Source organism: Archocentrus centrarchus, chromosome 8, assembly GCF_007364275.1.
Source record: "Archocentrus centrarchus isolate MPI-CPG fArcCen1 chromosome 8, fArcCen1, whole genome shotgun sequence".
Classification (NCBI taxonomy): domain Eukaryota; kingdom Metazoa; phylum Chordata; class Actinopteri; order Cichliformes; family Cichlidae; genus Archocentrus; species Archocentrus centrarchus.
Window position 1 is genome coordinate 20,380,024 of NC_044353.1, and position 24,779 is coordinate 20,404,802.

Sequence of the window (24,779 nt, forward strand, 5' to 3'; positions counted from 1 at the left end):
AAGAAACAAAAAGAAGTCCAGTCGCCTTTTTCAAGCTCCAGAGACATATTATTGTTATTTAATGTGAAGTTGAATGCATCATGGATCCTTTCTCACCCACCCTTTTCCATCTGATGATGCTTTGGACATAAGTCAGATGAAAAAGATTGCAAAATTCCATACTTCTTTCATAATCCATATTTAAGGTAACAATTTCAACAGCTAGACATAGTCTTACTTTATAATATTCTCCACTTTTTGAACATTACTAATCTATCTGAAGCACCGTTGCATTTTTGTTGCCTATTTCAGTTGCTTATCCATTACTTTTAGTTAGCTATTAATCTTTCTACTCAAACCTGTTCAGATCCACTCTACTTGTAAAATTCCATGCACACTCTGTCTAATACAGAAAGCTATCCTTGATCAGGAATCAATCTGTCACTTCGATTGAGGGTGACTGATCTCACCATTTTATGTATCAAAGCAGAAGCCTATATGCGTTTGCCTACTTCCAGCAGAGCAGCTGAGAAAGAAGCAAACTGTGCTCTAAAGCAAAGTTAATGGTCTCTCAAAGGAAAGGTAACTAACTTCTTGTAACAGTAAATGATAAAACCAGTCATGTATCTTGTTCAAAACAGGTCGTGCAGGTAGGAATTAAGATATAGCGAGCTGAAAAGAGGCTGGAATTTCTCTCTTTAGCGCTCTGCAAAGCTGCAAGGTGAGATGTTTGTTGCTCTCCGGTCAGCGCAGGAGTGCGCCCAACTGCAGCGCGCCTCGCCCCTCCCATTCCTTCGCTTTAAACTCTCCTCTGTGCTCACCAATAAAGCGCTTTTTGTCCGGGGAGTCGGTACTTGAACGCATTCCTTGACGTGGAGGCTGGGGTACCTCTCCAAGGATTTCATGAACACCGTTCCTTATAAGTTTAATATGTTCACAGAAAGACTTTTTCTGCGAGAGCGCACGCACGGAAAACTACCAGGTTTGGAGTTATATCGGTGAAGTGCCCTTCTTGGATAAAGACACAAGCGCAACTGCGCTTCCAACTTAACTTTAACGAAGTTACAGGTAAAAGTTTTCTGTTTTTATATCTCTTTAAAAAAAAAAAAAAAAGGATAGTGTGAGTGTTTTTGAGCTCTAACGCTTTGGATAGGATCGAGTACAGCGTAAAGACGCGTCAATAGGGTTATGTTGACAAACGGGTTAAGTAAATGATAACTTTAAGAACAAATTAAAGGATTAACTGAAAGAATAAAATGAATGTTTTAAATAACAAAAGTCCAACTGCTTGTCAGGTTTATTTCCTCTTTTAAGTAGAGTCCGATATTGAGTTTTTCTCTCATGTTACGACCTTCTTAACAAAAACTCGCTGAAATAATCCAACAGACTCGTTTCTGCCGTGCAAAATAGCGCATTGCTTTTAATGCAGCGTGTTACACAAGACGTTTTGTTTGTTTCTGTAAATGCACAAGACCCCATGTGAAAATGCCAATTTTTTCCCTCCTACAAATGGGTTATCTGCATGGATGCTCCGCTGAATTTTTGGATGCGACAGGTTTATTGCCGATGTGGGCGCCACTAACTTTTCAGACAACAACATACTGTCAATAAACATCAGTTCTTTTATATTTGGAAAGCGCGTAAAACGCGAGCGTGTGCGCGGTGCACAACGAGCCGTCGGGGCGGTAATGAGGCGGGCTGGTGTTGGACCGCAGGACGCCGTGCAGCATGCACGAGCCGTGCCGAATGTCTACACCGCACCGAGCCGTGTTCACCGCAGAGGACAGCTGTTTTTGGAGCCACACAAGGGGACGCCCCACAACACCAAGTTCAGTAGGACACGAGCGCTGAAACGGCTCCAACGCGCACAGCACTCAAAAGTTGCAAAGACCCACAGATGCAAAGTGAATGCATTTGGTTATTTTAGCAGTATTTGGAGGGGGTCGTTGCTTTCATTGTAAAACACAAACTATAGAGGAAGTAAAGCTGTGTTTAAACAGGAGCCAAACGGGCATGCTCTGATTAAACTTCACTCAGATTTTGAGGAATTTCATTAGACTCATACAGAACCAATGAGTGACAGGAAAAAATTATGTAATTTTATTAGCCAACTTAAACTCAAAAGCTTAACTGATGCCATGTTGTAACAGGCTACCCGTAATAACGGAGCTGTCCATCAAATGTCGCTAATGTTCCTAAAGTGACTAAATAACTTTATTTTAAACATGCAGCCTAATTCGACTCTTAGCTGAAAGCGTTTCAGTGCAGAGAGAGAGAGAGAGAGATAAATGAAAGAGCTGCTCAGATGGGCAGAAAGGTACACGCAGAAATTAGACAGGCATCGGCATCCTTCAGCAAGTGTGCAGTAGAGCAGTGAGCGATGGGGTCAAATTCCTGAAAGATTAAATCTCACAGTGATTGAGTCCAGCAATAAACTAGCATCAAACTAGCAACAATCAAGTGACATGACCCAACAGGGTGAGAGCAACCCCCAAAGATAGAAGAAATTGACAGAGTATCTATTTTCCTGATAATATGACCTTATCTTTCTAAATAATGTGCCAAATTAAACATGCCAGGGAGTGATCACACCAGTTCTCCTTAAAGACAAAGTCTCACAGTGGCACTAAATGAACACCAAGAGAAAATTTGTTTTTGTGTGACTAATTCTGAGCAACCACCTGATCAAAGGATATCTAGTCTAATAAATCACAGTATATCTCTTGACATGCAATGCTAATTTCCATTCTCAGATTAGCATCATTTACCAGGCATAAACAAGCAGATGCTGCAAAAATAGTCTGATCTTTCCTGGGGGCCAAATAAGCAGCACAAACTGCCCCAAAAGCCTCACTGTTATTGCCAAGTGTTTCCTCGCAGACTATCATTACGCTATAGGAGAAGCTTACGCATTACTGACAGTATAAAATAGTTGTAATCCATTTATATTAGGCTACCAGACAGTGCAGAGCAGCCACAGGAGACCAATTATCCTCCACTAATGTGGAGAACTTTCAGGGTAATGTGTAGAAGAGATGGCAACATGAGGGACCGTTTTTGGGCACAGCTTGAAATACCAGAGAATGCAGAAGTGCGCTGGTATAATTTTTTTTTTTTATATGTTAAGATAAACAAACACGTAGAGACTTGAAGCTGTTTCAGCCTATAAAGTCACTTGTTGACACAACCGTCTCACTATTGAAAGAGGTGACAAACAAGAACAACATATAAAACGAGGCACAAAGAAGCTGCAGCTCTTCACCTGTGATGAAAAATCAAAGTTGCAGATTTGGAGTTGTGCATGAGATGCGCATGCACCTCAGTTTGATTATCCGTGCCCCACTTTAGGGGACATTTCTTGCCCTTGAGTGTGGGACTGTGGACGGGGAAGCGTGACTCGGGCGATCCCTTTCTCGTAGAGTCTAATTTATACAATTAAGCACAGGCCTGCTGTCACGCCACTGTGACAGTGATGTTGAAACCACAGAACCCATCAGGATCTGGTTACTAACATTGTGTCAGCCTGTACCTTTATCTGTTATTTTTATTACTTCTGTTTTCTTTTTCCTTTTCTTTTTTTTTAACTCAAGGCTGGCATTTCATTATCTGTGCAAAAGAGCTCGGGAGGGAAAGAGCACTGATGTCTAAATCTGCTGCAGATGATGACGACAGTTGGTGCTCTTTCATTTGTTGTTTAGAGATGAGGCAAAAAAGATCTGCTGGATATCTTACAGCAGCATGTGCTGCCTATGAATTTATTTATTATAATGAATACTTCCTCCTTTCTTTCTCCAAACTGTTTAAGAGGGGTTGACTTTCTCTTTTTTTATGCAATTTACTGGCAGTGCCTGAATCATCCCAGCCTCTGAATCAGAGGGATTAGAGGGTTAAAAGTCAGGCACATGAGGTAAGGAGGCCTGGGGAAGGCAAGAGTGGAGTGATATAGGGAGGTGGAGGTACAAAAGGAGGACAAGAGCGGGGCAGTTACGCAGCAGGCAGGGAAAGGAGAGTCGACAGGGCAGAAAGTTGGAGTACGTGTGCAAATATGTGTGTGTGTTTTACCCGAGACCACGTGAAGTTGAGGTCTCATCACAATTAGCCAGGAGTCTGTGTGAGTGATTCAAGTACAAATCTTCCGTCTGTGCACCCCTCTTCAGGTGCTTCTCAGCGGGGGGGGGTTCACTTTCTGGTTGACAACTAAGAGCCAGAGCTGCTCTGTATAAGAGGCGTCTTAAATAAAACCCCTGGCTTCAAAGGCCTCAGCCTCAAACATCAATGCTGAACCAGCGGTATGTGGAGGCAAACCCCAGCCCATACGCCTGCCAAGCTAAATTGAAGAAGAGCTTGCCGATGCAGCCAAATGATGCGTTCAGAAGAGCCACTTCAAAACCTTGCATAAATAGACACACACATGCAAAGGGATCTGCGGGCTTTGGAGTGCCCCGCTCTGAGTGCAAACCCCAAATAACTGCTGTCCTCTGTGTCCATATGTCCACAAAGACACACAGGCTCGCTAAAGTCATACTCTACAGCTTTTCCTATCTCTCTTTTGAAATGGCCCAGTCATGTGATTAACTTTGATAGTTTTTTTAACCTTCTCACTTGGGTGGAAAATTTGCAAAGAGGCAAAAAATTAAAAATCCCCCAAATTCCAGTGGAGTAGAGAGAGGGAGAGAAGCAGAGCGAGAGAGACAGAGGGAGAGAAGCAGAGAGAGGATGAGAAGGAGGATGCTCGTCCCAGAAAGCCACCACAAATTGCTGCATTTCAGTGGACCTCTTAAAAAAAAAAAAAAAAGGAGAAACGGCTCTTAATCTAAGGTTGTAATTACTTCTGGCCAGCACTGTAATTAGGAAATGAGCCTTGAACCAGATTTTACTGGGCAAGAGTAAAAGCAAGGGCAAATGTGCGCATGCACACACACACACACACACACACACACACACACACACACACACACACACACACGGATAAACTATTTGCCCCCAAATTAAAGGTTAGGACATTAATAATGAATGAAAATTAGGACACAAAGGATTAAGGTGAATGTTAACTGTTAATGTTTCACTAAGAAGTGCGTGTACCCTTGGGTTAGTGTTTGTCCGTTCACCACCGGGTCACCTAGAAAGTGGTGACATTCACACACAATTTCATGTAAGCACATGTTACATACAAGCTGACACGTACGCACACGGCTGCTCTCTCTCATCGCATCGGACAGCGTTTTCGTTCGCCGGTCCGCCTTTTGCTTGAGATCTATTTCCGTCGCTCCCGGCAGACACGGATAGTGTTGTTATCTGGCGCTGTCCACACCAATAAAGAGCCAGAGGCCTGAGTCTGACTGAGAAAACCAGTGCACGTATGCACACAAATGCCTACACGTGTATACCTGAATATGATCATGCATCAGCTTGTACACCAGTCACTCAACACTGCAACAAAAAGGCAGTTGTGACAGTGGCACAAGTCACAACTTGTCACTGGTACAGATTTACACCAGAAGAAGCTCTTGAGAGTGCCACATTTAATGTCAGCCATCAAAGGTTAAGGCATTTCCCTGTTTATTCTACCACTGCGCATCCTTTTTTGTTCTGAGCGGCAATCTGTTTTATCCAGTACATATTCACTATACACTGGGCTGCAAACTGTAGGCAGTTTTACGCCACAACAAAGCAGTTCTGACATTATTGCCCGGCTGCTCAGCTCTCTCCTGCCTTAAGAGAGAGATTAAACCAGATGGGAAGGAGAGAAGGAGAAACAGAGGAGACGAGGGTGAGGTGATATTTATGTTGAACAGATGAACAGAGAGGAAGGAAGAAAATTACAGTGGAGAGAAAAACTAAAACGTATCAGTGCTCCAAAAAAAGGAACGAGGGAGTCAGAGAGAGAGAGATTGAATATCAAAGTAAGCCAATAATGGTGAAAAGAGAGAAAATAAGAGGTACAGAGCAGGTTAAAAGATACTACACATGTTTTGGTAGCATGCAGTCTGCAATAATTAAAGACCAAAAGTCTCAGAGACAATCGTGGAAGAGGTTGTCTAAGCTATTAAGGCAAACCAAGACCAGGATATTGTTGTCAGCAGTTTTGTCTTTTACAGTCATTTAAGTCGTTTAGTGGTGAAGACAATTTGTATCTATTTTGAGTGTCTAGTTCCACTTTGAAAGCAAAACATTTACAGTTCAGTTGAAGGACTGTCTGAGAGGGAGATACGGTGACCTCGGGAAACGGATCCGTGGCTGGGTCAGCAGACAGGAGTCCCCATACTTAGCAGCTACACACACAGGATGCATTCACTCAGCCATTAGCAAACATGCACTGTTGCGTTTACCTGTACAAATGTGTACAAATGTATGCAAATGTCCAGGTGGGGGGGTGGGGGTGGGGGGGGGTGGGGATACTGAGCACACACATACACTCACAAAAAAGCTTCTATGCAGCACTCCCACAGAGTAATAAACATGGATGCAGAGCGCAGCACAGGTCAGCGAGCCAAACCCGGCCCTGCAGGGTGACAGGTTATTTTCAGATGTAAACACTACACTCTCAACATGGAGGCGAGTTTGCGGCTACTCAGAGATACGGCATTTGCAGAGTGAATCGAGGTTTCAGGAGTTGCACAGCCAGGTATCACACGTGGCTTTGTAGATATGCTGTTTTTCACATTTACAGACTGTGACTCAGAGCTTAGATATATGAAATATGGCTGATGGCGGGAACATTCTGGACGACTCAGCCTAGTTTATGCTCTGGGGATAGAGGTACAGCGCTCTACAGTACAGTAGAGAGAAGGAAAAAAAGGCATGCCGTGTTTCTTAGGTAACTATCTCAAACAGTTTTAGAACAGTGTTATATAAATGAAAAAAGTTTGCCAATAGAAAAAAAGAAGTTGAAATTGCTTTTGGCCAAAGGCCTCCCACAATAAAACATCTATCAGCCAGTCACAAAGTGTTTAGGTTTTCCGCAAACCAACTAATGTTTATGGTCCTGTAATCACATTCAAAAATAATATCTAATAGTCATAGAAAGCAGCAGGCACTTGAATACACGCACAGATTGTTCTGCGATTATGGCTCGTGTAATGTTAATCATGAAGCCCAGAGAAAAGTGTGGTCGGTTTCTGCCAGCTGATATCATAGAGCAAAAAGCTGTTCTTGGCTGTAAAAAACGGAGGTCCCGTGCTACAGGGTCAAACACACAGGCCTGATCAAAACGTCGGGGGAAGAAAAACATGAGCGCAAATTTTTCTTTGCTGGAAAAGAACCATAAAACAAGGAACGAATTAAAGTGAAAACCTTAATTCTCGTCAGTATGCTGCACATCATTTTTGCATGGTTTAGGACTCATCATCACCCCTAAAACATTGCTATGAAAATGGACTGATACCACGGGACGAGTAGCTGACAGAGTGGAGAGTGGTTGGCCCGCATTCTTCCTCCCACGATCCATCATTTTCGTGTGCTGCCAGCGCTCAGCATGCAAAGCACACACAGATGGAATCTGTCCAATTAACAGGAAAAAACTTCCTGTTTCACTTATGTGCCTTTACCGATGCATAGCAGGGGGCTGGATTCCAAATAAGTAGAGAAGAGTGACTCAAAAACACATTGCAACATCCCTGGGTTGTGGTTACAACTGTTGTGTTACTTACAGGCAAAGGAGAGCTGAAGAATAGTGGAGCACGACTGAAGTACAGGAAGCATCTTCACAGGGTGAGTGACGCTTTAAGTTATATCTGGAAGATGTGGTCAGTTACCTTGACACAAACGTGCAAGAATAGCTTGCATTATTATAGAAAAGAAAAAAAAAAAAGATTGCAAAAGTAATGTAGTACTTCTGACATGCACTAAATAATACAGTCCTGTGAATATTTGCACCCAGAAACCCAAACGGCACGCTGTTGGCGGTCTTTCCCATGTTAACCATAACACTCCGCTCCCTCAATAGGATCCTTTCACACAGCTCCGAGCCTCTTAACAAGACTGGCAGGAGAACAAGAGCACCTCTCTTAGCACACACAGCATTTGATAGATACAGTGAGGCTGTGTAGCGTTACAGACAGAAGGAGAAGGAAAGGGGGGGAAACAGAGGAAGTTTGGAGTTTAGCATGCCTGTCTGGTTGCTGGAGTTAGACTGTTGTGGTAGAAATAGGTAAAATAAAGACCCTGTGTAGCCTGTTTGTGTTTTTCACATTTTCTCAGTAACCTACACAGTTTCTGCTGTTTTGGCATTACTTTTAAATCCCTTCAAAATCTGGTGGCATCATCCTGATGATATTGCATAATGAACAACAATCTAAAAGTTTTGCATACGGCTTTTGGTAATCAGTTTTCTTCAGTGAGGACCTTTAGGCTTGGCCTGAGAACTCTAAGCAAAGTCAATGAGGCAAACAAGCAAGCACTAGGTTTTATTTTGGAATCTATAGGCTACAATACAAGTTACAAATATCACCTTCTATTTATTTATGAAAAAAATTATTATTTAAAAGTTTTTGTGCCGATTACTGCAGTCACCACTCAGGAAATATTTGAGCGGTACAAAAATTGAGAGACAAATAGGCAGAAAATGAATGCAATCCAGTATGCAGTATGCAGTCAATCAAAAACAATGAGCACTAAACATCTGATTGGTGATACTAACAGCCCATCTGTGGCCTAATAATTAAGTGTTGTTGCAATAGTCTAGTCAATTTGTTTTGTTTTTCCTGTCTGAGAGTGCAGGATTCACCTTTACACACTCCTACTGACTCCTCATTCTCCATCCAGCCCTTGTGTTGTTGCTAGTTGTCAATGAGCTGTAACAGCGACTGTGTGGGCTTGTAAAGATACACATACACACCCATACACACACAAAAGACACAGAGGATATGGCTGTAGCCTTGGGCATCTGGACGCACATCGTTGCTTTCACTAACTACCCCCCACCCCCACCCCGTCCATCTCAGGGAAAACAGAGAAGAGTTCTTCTGCTGCTGCTTTTGGCTGTAGAGCATCCAGACATTCCTCAGGTCGGGGTATCTGCTCGCTCGCTGTAAATTATTTGCCATGCAGGCAATGCTTCAATGTCAAAATACACACCGAGTCCACTACTGCCACGATCCTACAGTTTTAACATCAAAGCTTGTGCACGCTGACTTGAACCGCAGCACACTCTGACATCCTGTGCGCGTGTTTTTCCTCTCTTTTTTCTTAAGCACTTCTACACACGTCTGGCCGCACTTACGTGCATTTTAATATTAAGTAAAATATGGGTGTACGCACATAACAAGGCACTGAATTTGAGTCAAATGTCTGGCTGCGAGCAGTCTGTGCTGGCCATTAGCGTGAGCTTTGGCTCTGTGCTTTTAACTTCTAGTCAGTGCGCCTCTGACACTGTGGTGAGAGTCACTTAATAATGTTAATATTTTTACCTGAAAACAAACATCTGAGAGCCAACAAGGATGTACTGTGATCTTTATGTACCGTGACTCTACCACACATACATCCAGATCGCACACGTGTGTGTAAGCAAACACTCACAAAGGTAAGCATTGTTCAGTGTGTTACAGGTCAGCTCAGGAATCTGCTTGACTCATTTAACGACGAGCATGAACGGCTGTGGCGATATGAGCAAACAAACTGCCCTTAATGCGGACAAATTTCTACAATAACAGATAATTTATTTCTTCTTGCTTTTTCCTGAATGTTGAGCTTTCTCTGGCTTTAACTAACCCAGCACAGACCTACACAAGCATGTCTTGTATACTGAATTTACTCTCATCTGAATGTGCTTTTCCCACAGTTTGGACTATCCACTGATTTCTATTTATTCCTTTTTTGATACACAATATACACGGATATTTTTGGCATTAGAAAAGATGTATAGTGCATTGATTTTGATGGCCTTCAACAAAACGTACCAATAACGGCTGCATCCTGTAAGCTAGGTTGCTGAATTTGGCAGAAGGAGTGCCTACTGACTGAATTGTGCCTACTGACACGCAAGCTAAAGGCTCACCCTTTTATTGCTCCCCTTCTGTCATTACCCTGCCCGTCTCCCTTCTCCCTCATATTGTTTGGGTGTTAGGAAACACACACCTGCTGCAGGCAGGCTGCTGAAGTTGAGGGTCAATGTTGACGTCTTAATAGACTGCTGCTGACTGAGGCCTCATCTCTTTAATCAGATGCTGGCCCAGGTAGTGTATACGTGTCAGTGTGGTAATAAAACACTGGCCCACAGCATCCTCATGACATTAAATGGCTCATATTTTGTAAATCAAAAGGGGGGAAAAAAAAAAGTTCCCCAGCAAAGCTAAAAATGTACGGCACAGTTTATGAAATGAGATAAATTTCCAGGAAACCAGTTTGAATACTCTTAAAAAACACTGGATGTAATTTCTTAACAAAAAAAAAGTCACGGAGCACCTGAGGCCATGGAGGAAAGGCATGTCAACCTTGGGGGTTGGGAAAACTGTGCCGACTGACTGTTGATTTGCCAGCCAGGCTCTCCAGTGCTGGCGCGGTACCAACACAGGGAGCAGTTTCACAATAAATTCCTTTGTGACAACGTAATCAGCAACAGCGATCTCCAGTTCGTATTTATCTTGTGTGTGTGGCACATGTCTAAATTTTTTTTTTTTTTTAAAGGGAAAAAAAAAACTGCAGGGTAGAATAACTAGAAAAATAACAAACGGTAACTTGTAGAAAAGGTGGGGGTGTAGAGTTGGGGCCCAGAAAAACGGGTATGGTGCCTGCCTCTTGAGTGACGTTTTATCTTTACATAACATAGTGCGTAACAATACTGGCAAATGAATATGGACATAATTCAATTTGTCACTTGCTTGAGAGCAGAGACTACCAAATCAATGGCTTAGTTTAAAGCTAAAATAGGCAATTTGTCAGTAATTCACTGGGGTGTTTTCCCATAGAATTTCATGTTTCTTTCTCCCTACATCTCATTGAGAAAACTGCCCCGTACTGAATATCTGAATATCTAGACAAAGATTTTTTTTTTTGTCCAGGTAAGACTGCAGAGGTGTTGACACAGTCATATCATAAAACTGTCATGCGCTGATCAGCTGTGAGTTTAGATGTATATTTTCCTAGCCTCTTTGCATGCTGATCGTAGTCTAAATGCCAAAATGCATTTTATTAAACACACCAATATTTACCTGTCAGCACTAGTACTCCCTCAAGCTTCTGTTTACCATCCCATTACTTCCTCGAGCTCTCACAAGTCTAATGAGCACTTTGGCTGCTACATAGCTGCCATGAGACCTCGCAGGGTTGTTGTGGCAGGTGAAGAAGACATGCCTTCGTCAGATTCCATTCGTGCTCTTGTCAGTGACATGAACAAACCTGAGGGAAACAAACGGGGCGAGCAGAGAAGCAAGTAGTGTGCAGGGTGCAAAGATCACAAGGCCAAGAGGGGAATTTTAGAGATCTTTGTGTGAGGTGTTAAACAAGAGAAACTTCTATTCCAACACTGTGTGTGTTTGTGTGTGTGTGTGTGTTGGATTAGATGCTCGGAAACAGCAGCAGCTATAACCGGTTCAAATAATGAGAGGAAAGATGACGCAACAAACAGGTGGATGGAAAATGTGCAAACATTTCCTCCATCAGTACGTGTGGCATTGTTTGTCTAACAAAGATTATTAGCCTGTCAGTCAGTCTGTCTTGGAGGCACTCGGTAAGCCTGCTGTTTTGCCTGACTCATACAAACCCTCTGCTCTGTCTGCTGCAATAAAGGATAAAGGTGAAAACGGTGTCAACATCCAGCTGTGAGCAAAGTAGTGTCCATACCTTGATTTTTAATATAAGGAAAGCTTAAGAGCAGTTTATAGTAATTCTGGCTTACTCTTTACAATTTCCCGATAGGCTTCCTGTGAAAGTGAATTGAACTGGAAAAAACAAAGTAGGCTGGCTTGTTTCAGGTAAATAAAGGTCATTGTGGCCAGGGGACAAACTAGCATTTGTCATACTGGAGCTGAATGATTGTAAGCGGAGCGTCAAAGTGTGCGACAGAACAGGTCCATCCAGTCACTTTAAACCGCAAAACTAACACAGACGCGCTGTCCTGTTCTTTCAAGGTGTTTTGATGACTCACCGCCTGCTGCCTCTCATAGGTCGCTTTGGGTGTCCCTATCGCACACTCCACAGATCTGTGGACAACTGCAAACAGGGTCACAGTGCCAGAAAGCACAATGAAGTTTTGATTCTGGCTAGAGCCATGGATAATCATGCACAGGATATGAAGGCACAAGCCCAGACCTGGAGAAAGTTCAGTTTTGTGACACAAGGATGTCATATTTACTGTTTCCTGGTGATTTAGCACTCTTGGACCCAGACAGTGACTTCTACAATGGTGTGGTTTGCTGTTGTGTCTGACTGAAAAGATAACAGGGAAGAGATGGGGGGAGGGGGGGGGGGGGGGGGGGGGGGCAAGAACCTCTGCAGGAATAAGCAGCAAGGAGAAATAAGAAAACATATCAAAGCCCAGGTTGTCGGTGGTGAGCTAAAATCTGTTGTGTCTGTGTAATGTGAGCATCCTGCGGTGATGATCTCAGACAGATGTGTATGTGAGGCCTCTCTGTCTGTCCCCAAAGGTCACAGGGCATGGTGCGCTGATGAGAGACATGCGTCAAAGTCGAGACAAAACAAGTGCCCCCTGTGTGTGACACAGAATGAGAAGATAATATGAGAGCCAGTCTCAGCCGGGGCGTCCTGTGTCTCCTCTCATGTGAGCCTTTATGAAAGCAAAATCAAGTCTAGCATCTCCTACACCATCAGTCATATCCTTCAGCAATAAAACAAAAGGAAATCGCCCACATTTCCTTTTGGAACTTGTAGTAGCTGACCTCTACACTCTAAAGCTCAGAGGAGACAGAACTAGACTGCACACGAGCTGCTGCAGAGATCCAGCTCTTGTCTGGTTTGGCTGCCTGGCCGCCCACCTCTGCCTGTTTCTTTTCCCCACTCGCCCACTCTGAGGTAGGAGTGTGCAGCCGGCTAAGGCTGGAGGCTTGGCACAGGTTACATCATTTACTCAGCCACACTCCACAGGTTTTGGGTTTCATGTTGCCCTGGAGGAGGAGAGAAAGCACCTGTTGTGGAGATGAGGAGCTGCAAGCCTCAGGTAGACATGCATGTAACTGGAGCAGGGTGTGTACCTATGTCAAACAAGGCCTTTTATCTGTGTTGTCTGAGCTATAGTTACAACAGACACAGAATAGTAAGCAGAAGTGGAAACACTAATCTGAGCCTGACCTCTGACAGCCAGGAGACACTCTATGCTTCACTGCATCATTGGTTTTATTGTCCTTTGGGCTGATGTTGTCTGACAAGATTATGTAGCGTCTTCTGCTACTGGAGTCACTGGTGGCCCATTGGACTCTATTAGAGTAGCTTTGCATAATTCACAATTTGAAATAATCCCTGTCCTGCGCCTCGAACACTTCAGCACCAAAAGTGGCACAAAGTTGGAGTTGTTTGCATAATTTTTGAACTATATAAAAAAAAAATTCCTACCAGTGCTTGCAGTCCTGGTTTTAACATAATTTGATCTGAAGTTGCCACACCAACTAAGCCCTGCTGAACTGCCCCTGCTGGCCTCCTCGTTGTCTCTTGCAGCTGTATTTTGCAATTTCATTCCTAGTACATTAAGACAGATGTGTTACACAGAAATGCAAAATGTAACCCCCTCAGTGCTGAAGACATACACAGTTTTTGTGTGAGCTTTACTATTCCACTACCCTCCCGCTCACCCCTGGACTGTATATTATTGCTCTCTTTCAAGTTCTCCAGCTGCAGGCTCCTTATATGCAGGCATGGTCTGAACTATGAACCCGGAGATGAAAACAGCCGCCTTTAATGCCAATATTAAAGCAGCTAATATAGATATAAATCACTGTATGGAAAGGTAAAAGTGTAGAGAATGGTGAAAAGCGTATCATTGGTCTGTTATTAGGAGGCAGGCCAGCCTGTTTATTAAAACATCAGCCCCTAGACATCAGTCAGTACTAGAAGAACAGATGTGCAATGGGTGCGGTAATTCTCTTTTCTTGTGGTCAGGTTTAAATCAGTAGGAAGCTTTGTTTGTAAAACCGCTATAGACCCTAACCCCCTTCAATACCACTACAAAGCATAGCAATGGTACTGTGGCTTCAAAAGCAGTATTACCAGTGACAAACTCAGTAAAACTATCGTTCTTCTTTTGTTTCACATTCCTTCCCTTCCGTCTCCCGTGTTTGTTTTCTGTCTTCTTGATTGACCTTGATGTAAGTGCTGCATTAGCAGAGCATATTTTTGGAATATGATCTGTCTTTTCAACAAAGCTACAACTGGCCTCAAGTAGATTATGAGCCTTGATCTTCAGGCACCTAATCCGTTTTTGCCTAGTTACAATTTTACCATTATTTGCACTGACAGCACACGATGATGAAAGAAAACAACCAATAGCCTTTGCGTAATCAGAAGATCTGCTATCCTGTTATGCTGCCGAAAGAACTAAGCATCTCATCTTTGAGCGAGGACGACATCAAGACTGAAGAGCTGGGCTCCTCACGCCGCCATCAAAATGTGTTTTCTTATCTACAATAGTTCAACAGGTACAACCAGCACAAAATATGCATTGGCTCATAAACAAGTACTTCCTGCATTTCATGCATACTGGCAGTCTTGTGTTAACACAGCTGACATTTTTTTAAATTATACTTCACATCTCTGGTGTCTGAACAAACGCTTTCATATCTCTCCAGAGTTACACTTTATGTTACCTTTTCATCATCAGATATTCTACATAAGTCTTTTTTTTTTTTTCTCCTTTCCAGTTACCTCTTGACCCCTTTTTAATCCATGTTGATGGATAACCCCACTGGATTGTGGATAACAAGATCCAGCTGGGACACTGCTGACAGTAGAAAGGGACAAGAACAGGAGTGTGTTTGGAGGAGTGGGTAAAAAAAAGAGAGGGAAAAGACTGAGACTGGAAAGGGTCAAAACACTTCTGATGTTGCCTAGATTATTGTGTACTAGTATGAATCCAAGTATCAAGCTGCTGTAATAAGTCTCAGTCTGCAGTATGAGTCTGTATTTTGGCAGGGCACCCCAGAGCCAACAGACCTGCATATACCTCATATCATATCATATACTCTAATGCGCATACCACAAGCATTGTTCCCTTAGAAGATAAGGCCCCTGGAGAGAAGGGCCTTCTTTAATGGGAGCGTGCATTCTGCAGTGAGCAGCCTTATCCTCTTACAGTGACTTGGCATGTTGCTCTCTGGCCCAGCTTGTTGAATTGTGCACAATGCCTAAGCCCACACTCATACACACTACAACTTTGTTGTTGCCTTCATTACCCCTCAGTGTTAGCCTTCAGCTCTGACGATAAGAACTCTTGACACTCAGTCTGCCAGAATTTAATTGCTGAAGCTCACTTCACCCTCTCAAAGCCAGGCCTTATTCACGCCGGTGCCCCTGCTGACAGAAACTCTCTTCTCCACCGTGCTGTTGCTTGTGTTTTCTTTTCTTCCTTATCTTGAAAAGAAAGAAAAACCTGAATAAGAAGTGAGCTGGGGGGAGAGGGGAAAAAGCATTTCTTCCTTTCTTTCATTTATCTTTCCAAGACTAAGGTAATGTTTTTCCCCCTCGTTATTGCGTAAAGATGTTCCCGAGGTCCTTTTTTTTGTTGTAGTTTTTTCTTTACTGTTTCGGGTTCTCGGGTGATACCAGATATTAATCAGTCAACATTCTAATACAGACTACAAACCTGCACTCATGCATAAAGAAACCACAGAAGAAAGCACAGTCATCGTATGACAGACACAGTCGCATTCATTCAATCCATTGTCGGTTCATAAACCTAAAATAAACTTCCTCACTTTTTCAAACTCAGCTGCTGCCTGTCTCAGGAATATCTCAAATGCACAGGGGAGAGAAAAGGAAATTACAAGTCAAGAAGGGAGAAAGAAGGGAAAAAGGGAGGAGGCATTCCTCAAAATTTTAATCTCCTTCTCAGCCTCCACCTCCACTCGCAGGAGTTAGTCAGTACCAGAGCCTATTGGCTCCATGCTGCACCAACGCCACAACTGCACCTTATCTTAACGTCCGATCTGCACAAGCCACTTGCATCTAAAGAGAAAGAAAGCAGGCAAATCTAACCTATCAAGCTACAGTTTATCTGTGATCTGGCTGTATTCACTGGGTAAATTCCTCTCTGTCCACCTCCACCACAGTTTCTCCTCCACTGGGTTATCAGATGTGCCTGGCCCACTCTGGAATGAGGCACGCTCAAATAAACATTCTGCCCCGGGGAGCTACGGTAGAATCACTACGATGAGTTTCTAAGAAAAATATTCTCAGTTTTATCTGCATAGCTTACGCTTCCCTCAAAACTGCCTTGAAGTTGTTGTATATTCTGGCAGCGAACCCTTATACCCGTTTCTGGCCCTGATATGTTGTAACAAAGTAACGTTTCTCTATCTCCAGAAGGAATGAGGACATTTTTGGGCAACCTCTAATACCTTAGATGCTTTTTGTACATATTGAAGAGTGTTCTGCTGCAACATTAGGTTTGTGTACCTTTTCTGACACACATGCTACATCGTGCGCCGAAAGCTGAAATGCAGCACCCCGCACACAGTGATGATATGAAAACCTGAAACCATCTGCATGCGCTCCAGCTGTTGTTTGGTTCTCCCTCTCCTCTTTATCTCCTGTTTATCTTCCCAAATCCTTTTATTTTCCCTTGTTTTACACACATATGCAGCACAGCAGCCACACTTTTCCAATTTTCCGTTGAGACATCCATAATTTCTGAGCTCAGTAATGAAACCTAGTCTCCAACACTTTTTCTGGCCCGTGAATTTATGACTCAACTTTTTTGTTAAGCACAATATAAAATCTCATTTCTAACAGGACAAAATAATGGACATGGCCCTTTACAACTCTGTACATATCACCTGTTTAAGTGAGTGTGTGTATTTAGCTAAAGCCGCCAGCAAGCTAATGCCATCATTACTTTCTACACAGGATTCCAGCACGGAAGGGCTCTAACTTTCCGCATGAATGGGAAAGCTGGTCAGTGTTTCCATCCCGTTAGCAGGTGCAGACTCTGAAAACTAGTAAGCTGTTTTGCTTAATCAAGCCCTAAGGTTTCAGCAGGTTCATTAACATTTGGCTGAACAGAACAGTTGTCTTGTTGGAAAGAGTTGGCAGTGGGAGTTCCGGCCTATGCCATGGTTGCTTTTAGTTTATACACTGGAGAAGGAAAATAAGAGATTGGGGAATCTTTCCAAGGAGGTTGCAATTTCAAGGAGGAGCGGAAAGAAAAGTATTCCGAAAGGGAAGGAAAATAAATGCCATAGCTGTGGTGTGATGAGATAATACTTGTCCTTCCTCTGGCTCACTGATGCAGCCGCCTTGATCTCCTCTCCAAGTTCGGACATCGGACATCGGATACAATGATTTTTTTAAAAATTTATTTATTTACTTTTTTGTTTTATTAAAAAGTGAAAAGAAAAACGAGTGAGCGATATTTAAAAAGTAGGAGTCATTTAAGTTTACATCTGCTCTTGCCACTGTAGCATGTACTGGGCTAAAAGTTACATAGACAAAACTGGCTTTGACACCTACTGTAGGAGTCAGTGAAAGAAAACAACAGAACACTTGATTTTAAAGCTTATATTTCATGGTAAATAGTACAAAGGCAACAAATGTTGAAAGTGTACCATAGATGCTAAAATCTGGACTGTATTTATTTTATTTAGAAGACTTTTTTCCCCACATATTAACATGGAACTGCGAAGAAAAGGAAAATAGTTGCAGCAAAGAGAAGATCATTAAGAAAATAAAACAAAGTCTTTTATTTAACGCTTTTGGTGAAATAGGCACTGATGCGCATAAGCAGTGTAAGAACAGTGTTCTCCCATGCATGTGCTCCATGTGTGTAAAAGATACACACTTGACTTCTTATTAAGGTGTTTGTACAGTGCAAACAACAACTTCAAGGATTCAACCAAAATACAGTATTGAAATACAGTGTGTCATAAATCTTCAGAAAGCAAGTTTTGGAGCTATCAGCTAGTTATTATCCTCACCCCAAGTGACTAAAATTAAATTGTGATTTTAAATAAAGTTGACTAAAAAAGGACAAAAGGAGGGCTAACGTGTCACCTCTTTCTCCAAGGGCGTCTGAACAGCACACAGAGAAAGACTTTTGTCTGCAACTAGCTTCCTCCTTATCTCCCTTCATGCCTCTCTGCCTCTTCACATCCCTCCTCCTCTTTGAGTTCTTTTAAGTACTGTGTTGACACTGCCAGCACTGAGGTGAAATTATTTAGAATCACTGTAATATATCTTATTGATGTCCTCCTCTCGTCACCATTACTCATCCTTCTAACAGAGTTGGAGACATTTATTTGACATGTGACACTAGCAGGCAGGTTGCGTAATAACGACACGGAAAGTGTTTACTTCTGTGGCTGATACCTTCACAAATGGCGTGCAGTGTGGCATACGTTATACACGCAGCCATTATACAGCTGAATTAGACTTAAACATAGATTTTAATTCACAAAGGGGAAATTTACTTGTTTCAACAGCACAAGGGTCAGGAAGAAAACGTGAACTAAAGATTTATTTGAAAAATAAAAATACACACAGGGTGTGTTTCACAGACTTTCAGTGCCAGTCGTTAGCAATATGGAGGGTTGTTAACTTCAATCCCACAGAATGTCCGCTCCAGCGTTGGCATCCTAGGTCCAAATTTAAAACTGAGATCACTGTACACATCTTGCTGTACAGACTGTTACAGGGAGAATGTCTTTTAGCCAGAAAAGTGTGGCAGGGTGCCATTATGTCAGCTTTTCAGAGTATGGCATCAGACTCTAGACTGAGGTCATGGACACAGCCCTATTGTTTCACTGCCTTTGATCACTGGCTGTGTATAGTTAAACCTTTGATAGTAATCTTACTTTATGAAATTCAGTAAAGAACACACTGTGAATCAACAACTGACTCAAGGAAATTAGGAAATTCTCTACTGTGCTGTGTTTGTTGTAGATTGTTGTAGATGCCCTTAAATGTATGTGATTGATAACTTCATTGATACAGAACTTCCCTGGTATTTTAAATACTGTAATGGAGACCATGAAATGTTTATGTACTAGTGTTGTATTTATTCTACATTACTATGAATATTTATGCAGTTAATTAAAATTTGTTTTTTTATGTTATCTTGTTTTAGGCTGAGCATGGAGAGAGAAAGAGTCAGCACCATGAAGATCTTTCATATTCCTTTGATCCCTTTTATGTTTCTCCTCATCCTTCCTGATGGTGTCTTCTCTAGTGATTGCCCAAAAGATTGCTCCTGTTCCACAGGATCCATTTTTTGTTTCCAAAGACGATCGTCTACCATTCCCAGGGGAGTGGACCAATCCATTAAAAGCCTCTACCTGTTTTCCAATGGGATTGAAAGCTTGACAACTCAGGACTTTGATGGGCTACAGAACCTGGAAATGCTGGATCTCAGTCAAAACAAACTGACCCATCTTCCCGATCGGGTGTTTGAACCTCTGACTTCTTTGCGAAACCTGGACTTGTCATCCAACCAGATCACCCACATCTCAGCAGAATGCTTCCATGGTATGAAACTGCTTGAGCGCCTTTATTTATATAGTAATCATATCCAAACCATCAACCCTGCAGCCTTTAAAGGCTTGGAGCACCTGATTGAACTCAAACTGCAGGGTAACCAGTTCACATCCCTGCCAGCCCTCTCAATGCCTCATCTGTTGCTGCTGGACCTTCGCTTTAATGCTTTAGACACTTTGGATCCTTCAGACCTTCAGACCCCAAACCTAGAGTCACTCAAACTGGGAGGTGTGGGGCTTACCAGCCTGAATAAAGAGCTTATTAGCAGTCTCAAGAATCTCCATGAACTGGACATCTCAGGAAACAAACTCAAATCTTTTCCCTCAGTGCTTAAAGAGACCCCAGGGCTGATTCATCTCAGCCTGGCTGGAAACCCAATGGGCCCTCTTAAGGTTCAGGACCTGCAGAACCTTGGGGAGCTGCAGGAGTTGGACATAAGCAGCCTCAGTCTGCAGGGCATCCCTGAAGAGTTCTCCCAACTATTTCCCCACCTCAGAAAGCTCACACTTGCACAAAACCCCTTCAACTGCCTCTGCAACTTAGCATGGTTCCCCAGATGGCTCAGAGCCCAGAGCATCACCCTGGAGAAAACAGAGGAGACACGCTGCCATTTCCCACCTGTCAGTGCTGGAAAGGTATTAGAAAGACTGGATCACAGAGATTTTGGCTGTCCTACCACAACTACGGTCACCACTAGAACTGTAAAAACAACTACCACCCAGCCTGCTCTTGTCACTACCTTCCCAACAACTACTAGGGTAATTTCCCCTCCTAGGGCCAGTGACAACCCCACTGAAAAAGAAGGTGGTTCTCCCCAACCCCCTGTTCTTGCTTCCCCTAGCATAAACCCAGATGAGCATTTCTGTCCTTCTCACAACTGTCTGAATGGGGGTATTTGTCGTTTGGACCAGCGTGGTCAGGTGGAGTGCACCTGTCCGCTCCATACCTCTGGCACATACTGTGAAATCCAAAATCATCACCCACCTTCACCACCTGTAGCAGAACCTCCTATACCAACTATCAGTGCCAACACACCCGACATCAGCTCACGTAAGGAAACCGCGACATCTATCCTCCTGGATCTTCACCGCTACATCGAAATGCGCCCTTACATCCGTGGAATCCGTCTAACCTACCGCAATCTCTCTGGGCCAGACCGCAGACCAATTCAGCTCAGCCTCCCAGCAACCTTCCCAGAGTATACACTTAGAGGCCTGAATCCTAACTCCACCTACACTGTATGTGCCAGTCCATTAGGTGTCCCTAATGGCATAGACAGCGTCTGCACTGAGGCCCATACAGCCCCCGAAATGTCTAGGGGTCCTGGTGCACGGATCGATGAGCCTAAGCTAACCACGATGCTGGTGCCTGCAGTTGCGATCTTGCTTCTGCTTGTACTGATAGCAGTAGCAGTGGGAGTAGTGTGCTACCTTCGCAGGAAGAGGGCCAAGGGCCACCTGGACCTTGACTGTGATCCCTCCCAGCTAGAATTGGATGGAGTTAAAGCTGGCTTAGACAATGGGCCCCTGCCTCAAAAACAGTCACAACTTATGATCCCAGAACCTGCTGTTCAGAATGGAAATCTGGAATATGAAGTTTTACTACTACAAGATCACTGTACATCAAACAACAACATAACAACATCTTTACATAAGCCTTCCTGCTTTTGACACCTTGCTTTTTTATTACTCCAAATGAGGATTTTTAAATCTTCAGCTTTTCCCTCCTAAGTGAAATAAAAAGAGCAGCTATTGCCGCTGTGAAAGTGGAGAACCAAGTCAGCCAATCAACCAGGAAAGGGGAAACTGGACATATATTCAACTTCCTGGTTATTTCTTAGTATAAGCAGACATTAAACAAGTTCAAAATTTGCCTTTGGACTTGGAAAAAGCATCAGATGTGCTTTTCACTCCATTTACATGGTGCATCCTGCTTCAATAATATTTGCTCAAATGCAATCAGGCCCCGTGGTGTGATGCTGGGACTGATGGGGGTTTTTTTTGTTTTTTTTTTGGGCCATTGGCTGACTCACAGGGTTAAGAGACATATTAACCTCATGCCCTCTTTTATGTGTTCATAAAGGGATGTGAACTGAAATGGGGTTGTGCTGCCTTTCCCATCACAACAACCCAACTAAAACCAACTCAGCAATTGTTTTTACTGAGTTCAGTACTACCCCACAAAGGGATCAGTGCTTGCTTGCTGTGAATGATCTTTAAGACACTAGATGAAGTTGTGCAAAGAAAAAACTGATGCTTGTATTATTTTATTTGGCTCCAAGACTTTGTTGTATATGTCTGTTTTTTTTAATATCTGTGTCTGTTTTTTTTTTTTAATATCTGTGTCTGTTTTTTTTTTTTTAATTGTGCAACATTGTGACTGTTAACAGCCCTCAGTACCCTCCTCGCCCACCTCTTGTGACTAACAGACAAAACAGCAGATTAAAATCTTTGAAGATTAAAACTCATTGGTACCAGTAAAGTCAATCAAAGAGCTTTGCCCCCATAATGTCAGACAGTCTAAGTAGATGGGAGTCTGGACAGAGTTGAGACTAAATCCCCCTTCTCCATACTAGAGCCCTCAGCCTGCTTTGCCACCACAAAGGGAGAAGGTAAGCAGGATTAGAAAAGGTACAGAGGGAAGCAGCTGACACCCCCCACCCCCGTGTGTTAATTACAGTAACACACTTGACTATACTGCAGCAAACGACAACTTCAGAAACATAATGGTTTATCTTCTCTGTGTTGTCCCTCAATCAAAATATGCTTACAACATACTAATTGGCCTGGCTGAAAACAAGCAAAGCAAAGCAGTGGATGTGTATTGTGTTTCTCTTGAGTAAAAATAGCCTGCTTGATATAACGCTATGCACAATATCTCCTTGGCAAGCAAGACCCCGGTTTTGCTCATTCGTACCTAACAAGACTATGAAAAGGCACAAGCAACAATGCAGCTAACTTCAGAGTGTTCATATTGTTGTGTAGAGGACAATGAGACTAGCAGGGATCCACTGGATGGTTATTATATAAAGAGGTTACCAAGAGCCAAAGCAAATTAACATTTGTTTGGAAATGAGAGGTGTGTGTGTGTGTGTGTGTGTGTGTGTGTGTGTGTGTGTGTGTGTGTGTGTGTGTGTGTGTGTGTGTGTGTGTGTCTCATCATCAGCGATGATGAAAGTACATGTTCTGTCTTGCAGAAACACTTCTATCAGTTAACCCCTTTACGTGCCTAGCGGGTACTTAAACAACTCCACCTAAAGCCAAACACACCAAAGACACCTCTGTGAATGTCTGTAAAGTTACCTACAGTATTTCCAGTGTACAGTTAACAAGTCCATGCTAACAAAAGCGCCTTGAGAACCCCTGATCATGTGATGAAACTGGAATATTTGTTTGTAAAATAGAAAACATTGAAGATGACCAAAAGTATTTTCGATGTGACTGTTCATTTTTCCCTGTTTACTTTGGGAAACTCTTTGTTATTATGTCTTCTTTATTTTTTATTCTGTGAACATCTTTGTACAAGTGGAAAAAGTGATATCATTAAATGAATATCCAAAAATAAAAAAAACGACCCCACTCATATTTTTTTTTCTTTCCAGCATTCACCTGAAACAGGGAAAGAGATCACAGGAAGAGGAGTTCAGGACTCAGCAAAGACTTGAATAAAAATAAATCAATTAAAATGATGACTTTTTACCATTGATACACTATGTTCAGTAAATAACTCCTCAGGTGGTGTGTACTTTTCTAATGGTCTGCGGCTGCCTTAGCATTTACAATCAGTCTACACCACTTTACTGGCAAACAACACTTAGTCTGTGCCTGCCAACTCTTTGTGGCCATTTCCATTCTTAGGTCATCAATCACCTTCTTAGCTAGCTGCCTACCAGTATTAGTGTATAAAAGGAAGCTCTGTTTATTGTGTGGTCACACTTTTGCTTCAGTAAACATGCAGAGTAGGAGCCATACAAAAAACTTCTATCTGAACGCAAATAGAGCGGCTACAGCGCTGTAGACAACACCAAGTGCCACTCCCGTCATCTAAGAAGAGAAACGTAAGGGTGTACAGCAAGCATGGACTCGCCAACAATGGACAATGGAAGATGGAAGATTTGAAAAAGGTCACCTGGTCTGATGAGTCTCTGCTGTGACATTCTGACAGCAGGGTCAGAATTTTGCGTAAGCAGCTTAAAATTCAATCGTATCAACATTTCAGTTGCTGCTTGGTATGGAGAATGTTTTTCTAAAAATCACATTTTGAGCCCCTTTGTATTAACTGAGCATCAGCAAACCCAAGTATTATTATTATTAGCATTACTAAGTAGTATTATTCATCTTCATCCCTTTATAAACACTTTTTCTATCTTCTGCTTTCAGCAGCATAAAGCACCATGTCAGAAAGCTCATGTTATGTCAAACTGGTCTTGAACATGACTAAGTTCACTGTACTCAAACCCCACACAGCACCATTGGGATTAGGTAGAACAGGAGAACTATGCTGTAATGTAAACATAGAGCAAAACAACTATTGGAAACTATTTCCAGCACATATGGAATCTATGGCACAAAGAAGTAATGCAGTTCTAAAGGCAAAAGGGGGTACAGCCCAGTAGTAAGAGGCACCTAATAAAACAGCTGGTGATTTGTTGTTTATTATTATGTTTATTATGTTAATTGTTAATGTTTGTTAGGCCTCAGTCACACAGGCTAAGAGATCAGTCAACGGTCCTCTGACAACCACTGGTCACTAGGTGAAACTGGTCACAAAGAGGTATACAGCACTGCACCTCCTTGCAGTGGCTTTTGTTGCTGGCAGGATGCTTGCCCCTGATTTTATAAAAGGCACCAACGTATCTGCAGCTACGTAGTGAAACGGAGACCATTCACCTTCAAAGTAAAAGTTGTGGCCAGGGTAGGGCACAACTTTTACTTTGAAGCTGTTCTTGGTTTGCATTTTTCAAGTTTCAGTACGCTTGGTGGTTGCAGACAAGTCGCAATCTTTCATGCAAACTATCAGCAAAGCAACAGCAGTTTGCAGGCATTTCACTCCAGCTACACTGAGAGCTTCTGTTTGTATGTTTGCAGTAGTTTTTCACACAACTGCAAACCGTGGTCAAGTGGGGTGTCTGTGGCTCGGGAGGCAGAGCAGGTCGTCTACCAATCGGAAGG

The 24,779-nt window shown here is 42.7% G+C and overlaps 2 protein-coding genes across 4 annotated transcripts in view; one reads left to right on the forward strand and one right to left on the reverse strand.

Annotated features, from left to right (window-relative positions):
- The window catches only part of LOC115784995 (mitochondrial import inner membrane translocase subunit tim16-like), a 113,286-nt gene that overhangs the window by 32,169 nt on the left and 56,338 nt on the right, over positions 1–24,779 (reverse strand). The window lies entirely within an intron of this gene.
- On the forward strand, positions 826–23,138 carry vasnb (vasorin b). Of its 2 annotated transcripts, XM_030736415.1 has the most exons (3): positions 826–1,047; positions 7,631–7,689; positions 19,202–23,138. In XM_030736415.1, the coding sequence occupies exon 3, from the start codon at positions 19,209–19,211 to the stop codon at positions 21,276–21,278; it is 2,070 nt and encodes a 689-aa protein (XP_030592275.1). In that variant the 5' UTR covers positions 826–1,047; positions 7,631–7,689; positions 19,202–19,208; the 3' UTR covers positions 21,279–23,138. The 2 variants fall into 2 exon arrangements, with proteins under 2 accessions (XP_030592275.1, XP_030592276.1); XM_030736416.1 differs by lacking the exon at positions 7,631–7,689.